Below are 7,204 nucleotides of genomic sequence, written 5' to 3' on the forward strand. Positions count from 1 at the left end.
AACACAGACATTTTGACTCAACAACCACGCCCGAACCTGACTCCAAAAGTGATCATCTATTGATTCTGTTTCTTCGTTGCAGCGGGCACAGGCCTCACCCCCATCTACTGAGCATTCTTTTTTTGTGGCGAGAACATTACATATAATAGTTTCAATTGAAAAGAACGGATCGACGCGTCAAATGTTTTGTACAACGTTTCACAAACCCCATGCCATGGTTAAGGGGCATCAAAAAAATCTCTTCTCATTTATCTGGAATTTGATGCAGAACAGTTGTCAAACCTCTCGACTTTAAGTGAAACTGATATATTTTGCGATGTGCGGGAATACGAGTCATTTTAAGCCATGCGTGGTTTTTGACTGGCGGCAGACAAACTAATGAATTCCTTTCTCTTTTGAGTAATTGCCCCTTACATTCTTGTGGCAGAGCTGTGATGAGTTGGTTAAACTTTTTTATCGATCATACGTCCCTAAACGCCTTTGTTAATTGCTTGTGTGACCAAAAAATTGACTGTCCTTATTTTCAATGTAATTTCTTATAATTTCTTATATTTTTTTGTGACAATAAAATGGTTATTTCCTTCATCAGTACGTTGTAGTTTAGACATACTATTTGCTGTAATACTTGTTCTGGACTCTTCCGGAGGAGGAAATTGGATTTGTAACCATCTCTGTATGGCTTCATTTCAAACGGATGAGACTTTAAACAGGGTTCCATTGTCAATCCACCGGAAAAGGTTGGTGTTAATCTACATAACGGCAAAGAGACCCCTTTTGAATGTTGAATGTGCCTCTCTTAGTAGCCTGCTGGAAAACCCGTTTGGATTTAGATATCATTTTGGTATAATGGAGGCTTTAAGTGAGAGGTTTAATGTCTTAATATTTAATAGTTGTAACCCTTCAAACTCATGTTCGTTATACAAATATGCCTGTTTAACTTTCTTTGGTTTGCCATTAAAGGACAAAAATTCTCACACGAGTCTGCTTTTATTCTCCAGAACAAGGCTGTAGCGTAACAAAATGTGGAAAAGGTCAAGGGGTCTGAATACTTTCCACAAGCACTGTATATTTTACATAAAGGGTTGTTGTACATTACTTTTACCCATCTCATGAGAGATTCTCAAAAGCTGAAGGAAATCTAGGCACTTATAAACTGATTCTAGATCTGCTGTATCGAATGCTGTCTTAAAATCTGCTATAAAGATTTTAAGAGTCTAATGTTGTCTCCTATATATCTTCCTTTTAAGAATCCCGTCTGAATGTCCGGTAAGACCTTTTTAATTCTATGAGCAGTACATTTTGCCAATATTTTTTGTGTCGCGACATTGAAGGGCCTCCAATTGTTTGGAGATAGCGGGTCTTTGTACTGCCCCCTGGCTCCTGCTTCAGTAGGAGAGAGATCAGTCCCTCTTTTTGTGTGTCCGATAGTTTGTCGTTTACAGTATGTACGAGTAATTAAAACATGGCAGTAGTGGATCTCTCAGCAGATATGATCTCTATTGGAATGCCATCGAGACCAGGGGTTTTCCCCATCTGAAGGGAATCATTTGCCAACCGTAGTTCGTCCTGTGTAATTAGGCCATTGCAAGTTTTTTTTTTTTCGCAGAACATGATTTTTGGGGAGAAGGATTTCACAAAACCCATTGTTAATTGAGATTGTAAGAACTTGACAAAAAATATTTGACTTAGGCCTCCCGAGTGGCGCAGAGGTCTAAGGCACTGCATCGCATTCAGTGCTAGAGGTGTTACTACAGGCCTGGGTTCATTTCTTGGGCTGTGCCACAACCGGCCGTGGTCTGTACAAAGCTGTATTGGAGTCCCCTAACATTAAAATATAATTATTTGTATCTTGGAGACTAATGAGATTATTATACATTTTCTCAAAGAAGTTTGGATCGTCATTATTCTACCCTTATATATTTATGAGCCACGTCTGTTTATCATCAAGTAGTACATTCAAAGCAATCCGTCTTCCTTGAGGATCCATTTTAACAGATTGCACCGCAGGATCTAGATTGTTTGTCAGTAGGATTAGAACACCTTTTGAATTCCTTAGCCCATGATTACTGTTGAAAATGTTCCAGGATGGGTAGATATTGAGTGTTTAATGTCTAGTCCTGGCTGATGGAGCCCGGGAACACCCCTCCCCCTCAACACACACACACCCTGACCCCCATGGGTTACTGCAGCCAGTATTGCCATCGCTGGTACTACCTGGGAGGATGTCTCCACCAGAATTCCCCCGGCTAGATATGAGGTCATCAAGGTTCTCTTTGCGACTTTGAGAATGTCCTTGTATTTTATGCTCACCCGTATGGGGCCTAGTTGGAACCTCTCACATTTAACGATTCAGTCGGGACAAATCGCAGTGACCTAGTAATCGGTATAGTACATACGCCTAGCGGCACCTCCACGGCAGTATAAAAATCAGTCTATATTTGCTGGGCAGCTTGGTGTATGTGTAGGCCTAGTAAGGAAATCAACATGGCAACCGAGGAAGCATAACAATGCGCATACAAGGAGCGCAGCATCTGCGCGGGCGGGCTACTGATGTGAGGGAACGGAGGTGAACTTTGATAGCTTTCTACTTCTGTAATTGATTTTAATGAGAAGAAAATGTGTTGCCCATAATTAAGCTATTTATCAGAGTTAGTGACCTCGCAATAAGCCAGATTTGAGTAAATTGCATAACTTACATTACTTTGAAGCGGCAATGTAATACGTTCAACATGGGTGCTGAAAACAGGCTGATTTGAGAAAAACCTCTTTCATTTAAACAGTCTTCATTTGAATTTGTCTTAAAACAAGGGCTTTGTGTTGAAACCAATTTCTTCCTATTTAAGAAATAGGAGGTAGGCCAACCTGTTTGACAGACCAAGTTATAGGCCAATTCCTTCAGTCATCATTCTCTCCTTAAATATCTCTGTGTCCGTGAAGGGCTTGGGGTGTTACGTTAAAACCAGGGCATGAATTGAGGGGGTAGGTTATACCTTTGATGCCATTGTTGCGATGAACTTGTGAGTTAGTTGAAGAGAACCTTTATAGCTGATTGGCTGACGGTGGGACATGCCTCGCATCTGCTCTTCGCATTGCTCACACTGCGAAAAAAAAAAAATGGCAGATTTGAGGCCCAATATATTAAAAAAATAATAATAATAATTGGGATGTCGTATGTGCCCGTAGAACAGTATGTTGAAACGGGGACAGAGCTCCATAGTTGTACTGTTTGGCGATGAAGGGTTTTGTTCATTTTTATTCCCAAATGTTTAAGATTTTCTACCTTGAAGGCAAAAACGAATGAAACAACTCTGTAAAAAACAACTCTCTTTCGTGCTTTCCCTCATTCTTTATTTTCTGCTTCTCTTCTCCTTCATTCTGTCTCATGTCTTCCCTTGCAGCCACTAGTTCCACGAAGCTGGAGGATCTGAGCTCCCTGGATGATCAACAGAGTGCTGCTCCCCAGCGAAGCTCCGTCAAACAGCCCTGGAACAGCACAGGGGGAAGGGACGCCAACGGTATGGTACTGTTTGTGTTTCTGTGTGTGTGTGTGGGGTGGGTTTGTGGTGTGTGTGTGTGTGTGTGTGTGTGTGTGTGTGTGTGTGTGTGTGTGTGTGTGTGTGTGTGTGTGTGTGTGTGTGTGTGTGTGTGCATGCAGGCGTTTATGCAGGCATGTGTGTGTGCACAGGGCCAGGACGAGCCTTTGGGGGCCCTAGGCAATATTTGGTTGGTCCCCCTCCCCACCTCACGGGCAAAACCTTTTAGTGGCCCCCCTCTTGACTGAGGAGGGGAAACATTTTTTAAATACATTTTCTGCAATTCTACATATTTTAACATGGGGCGGAGGGAAATGTGTGCAATTTGAAAATTAATATAATTCAATTCTACTTGTTTTGCCATGGGGCAGAGAGAAAAAAGTGTCATTTTACAGCAAATTTTTACAGAACATCTCATTCCTTAATCATGGCCATTAATATGGAGTTGGTCCCCCTTTGCTGCTATAACAGCCTCCACTCTTCTGGGAAGGCTTTCCACTAGATGTTGGAACATTGCTGCGGGGACTTGCTTCCATTCCTGCCACGAGCATTAGTGAGGTCGGACACTGATGTTGGGTGATTAGGCCTGGCTTGCAGTCAGCGTTGCAATTCAATTCAAAGGTGTTCGATGGGGTTGAGGTCAGGGCTCTGTGCAGGCCAGTCAACTTCTTCCACACCAATCTCGACAAACCATTTCTGTATAGACCTCGCTTTGTGCACAGGGGGCAGAAAAACAGGAAAGGGCCTCCCCCAACTGCACAGAATCGTCTAGAATGTAATTGTATGCTGTAGGGTTGAGATTTTTTGCGTTCAATGATATTAAGTAGCCTAGCCCGAACCATAAAAAACAGCCCCAGACCCTTATTCCTCCTCCACCAAACTTTACAGTTGGCACTATGCATTCGGACAGGTAGTGTTCTCCTGACATCTGCTAAACCCAGATTCGTCCATCGGATTGCCAGATGGTGAAGCATGAAGCATCACTCCAGAGAACGCGTTTCCACTGCTCAAGTGTCCAATAGCAGCGAGCTTTACACCACTCCAGCCAACACTTGATCTTAAACTTGTGTGCGGCTGCTCGGCAATGGAAACCCATTTCATGAAGCTCCCGACGAACAGTTATTGTGCTGACGTTGCTTCCAGAGGCAGTTTGGAACTCGGTAGTGAGTGTTGCAACCGAGGACAGACAATTTTACGCGCTACGCGCTTCAGCAGTCGACGGTCCTGTTCTGTGAGCTTGTGTGGCCTACCACTTCGCGTCTGAGTCGTTGTTGCTCCTAGACATTTCCACTTCACAATAACAGCAATTTCAGTTGATCGGGGCAGCTTTAGCAGGGCAGAAATGTTATGAACTGACTTATCTTCAGTATGGCCATTCTACTGCCGATGTTTGTCTATGGAGATTGCATGGCAGTGTGCTCGTTTTTATACACCTGTCAGCAGCGGTTGTAGCTGAAATAGCCGAATCCACTCATTTGATGGTGTGTCCACATACTTTTGTATAGTACAAAATCAATGGGGGTCCATGGAGGTCAGGGACCCTGGGCACGTGCCCTTCGTACCCAGTCGGTAATTCAGCCATGAATACTACAAGTTTAGATAGCTTGTTTTGCTGACATGGGCTAACAAGAGGAAAACTTCTGAAGCACAACCAAATTTCTAAATTGCATCTTGTGTATAGTACTATTCTAACGCTTGTTACGAAACCGATTAACTCGCCTGTTAATATTGTTGCACTCGCTAAGTCTAGGGGTCCTATGTCTAGTTGCATGGTCTGTAACCTGAATGAACATGTGCATTTCTTTGCGAGAAATCAGCGTTAGCTTACCATAGGTCCATGACCAGCTCTGCCTTGACTCCTTTGGGTCGACGAGCCGAAGCGGATTATTATGTTCAGATGGTGACAGGAACAAATGCATACAAAAAGGAAAACTACAAACAGGCCTAAACTAAAGATTCAAACCCAAACGAAAGGCCTCATGGCCACCAAACCAACCAGCAGCCTCCCGGCTCTCCAAACTGGCACTCTGACTGACGATCATCTTAATTGGCAGTAATTTATGTGCTTATCAAGGCTAAACTCAGCATCTAGACCCGGTTACTGCCACCTGGGGGAGGAAGTGTGGAAGTGGATCCTGGATTGTGTGTTTGTCTATGTCCTAACATTAACCTTCACCCCATATCATAATGCGCTCAACAGTAAGTTGAGACCCCGACTGAGATCCTGCCTTAGTGCATGCAATTATTGTGTTACAACACCATACACAACTATATTATTGTTGAACACCACAATGCTCTTTAAAAGGAACAGGTAGTCATGTTATTAACCCCTGTGTTCTCTCTTTTCTCTTCGTCCAGCGCGCTTCGCTCCCTTCAAATCTGGCGACATCATGCTGAAGCCATTGTTGTTCGAGGTCCCCGCCGTCGCCATGGACGCACCGTTCCAAGGCCGTGATTGGCTGTTCCATCGGCTAGAGGAGGTCCTAAGGAAGAGTGACACCTGTGAGGGCCGTGGGGCCGTTATCGTGGGTGATGTGGGCTTCGGCAAGACGGCCGTTGTCTCGCGGCTGGTGGCTCTCAGCTGTCATGGAGGTCACATGCAACAGGTCCCCAACCAGAGCCCCTGCACCTCCCCCAAAAGTAAGAGACACATTTCCCTTCTCTGAAGGTATTGTGTTTGAAATGATCAACAGGATGAACCTCTTGAGATGCAACAGCTCTTTTTTGAGGAAGCTGCCAGTTCCCTGTGCCCCAGAAGGGAAGGACAAATTGATGGTTACTCATTCAGCAAAGGGTGATTGAAACATTCAAATTTTTTCATTATAAGTTTAACAATTTTCTAAGTAGGCAAGCCAACCTGTCTACCTTGAGATCAGTCATACTTGAACAGAGCCATCACTCTCAAGTAGCAGGGTCTATCAGATATTTTGGTCCTAGCGGATGAGCCACACAGAAGCCACAGGAATAAAAACCTTTTGAAAGCGCTGTCCCTGAAAGCTATGACTGATTGTGTGGAGATTGGTGTTACACAAACGCAAGCGTTGCTACGTCAGTAGCTAGGTACAGTACCGCACTTTTCTCCCACCATCCATGGTTGTGAATGCACACCGCATATCATTTTCTCGGCCCCCATCCAGCAAATTGATACAGTGCACCATACCGCACATCAGTAATGACATCAAGTAATGACATCATTTAGGTTAAGAGTAGGAATCTGCTTTGATGTGCCTGCTCAGGGAAATGCATTATAGACAGTGACCTAATTATAGTACATGATGATAAATGCCTGACAGAGACTGAAGTGATTTGCCATTGTGACTCAGGGCCTTATTTAATTAACATTGTTTACTGGAGATATGTTTTGGGTCCATTATAGAAACCAGCCCACAATGATGCGTTTAACATGCTCTCTTGTATTCACAGCACAAGAAGAAAAAAAATCTAGTCATGAGTGCTGGTTTTCAAAAAAATATTTCATTGAATGATTATTATTCTCCTCCAACTTCTCATGAAAAAGTAGTGACAGTTCACATGTGTGCCTTTGTAACAGTATAGCTTCCGTCCTTCTCCTCGACCCTACCTGGGCTCGAACCAGGGACCCTCTGCACACATCGACAACAGTCACCCTCGAAGCACCGTTACCCATCGCTCCACAAAAGCCGCAACCCTTC

At 43.8% G+C, this 7,204-nt stretch overlaps 1 protein-coding gene across 3 annotated transcripts in view; it reads left to right on the top strand.

Moving 5' to 3' along the window:
• The window catches only part of LOC109890426 (protein TANC1), a 53,215-nt gene that overhangs the window by 20,648 nt on the left and 25,363 nt on the right, over nucleotides 1-7,204 (top strand). For all 3 annotated transcript variants that reach the window (XM_031824365.1, XM_031824366.1, XM_020482369.2), the window contains 2 exons: nucleotides 3,399-3,515; nucleotides 5,892-6,173. In XM_031824365.1, the coding sequence (XP_031680225.1) occupies nucleotides 3,399-3,515; nucleotides 5,892-6,173 (399 nt within the window). The remainder of the gene's footprint in view (nucleotides 1-3,398; nucleotides 3,516-5,891; nucleotides 6,174-7,204) is intronic.

This window comes from Oncorhynchus kisutch, linkage group LG5, assembly GCF_002021735.2.
Source record: "Oncorhynchus kisutch isolate 150728-3 linkage group LG5, Okis_V2, whole genome shotgun sequence".
Classification (NCBI taxonomy): Eukaryota; Metazoa; Chordata; class Actinopteri; order Salmoniformes; family Salmonidae; genus Oncorhynchus; species Oncorhynchus kisutch.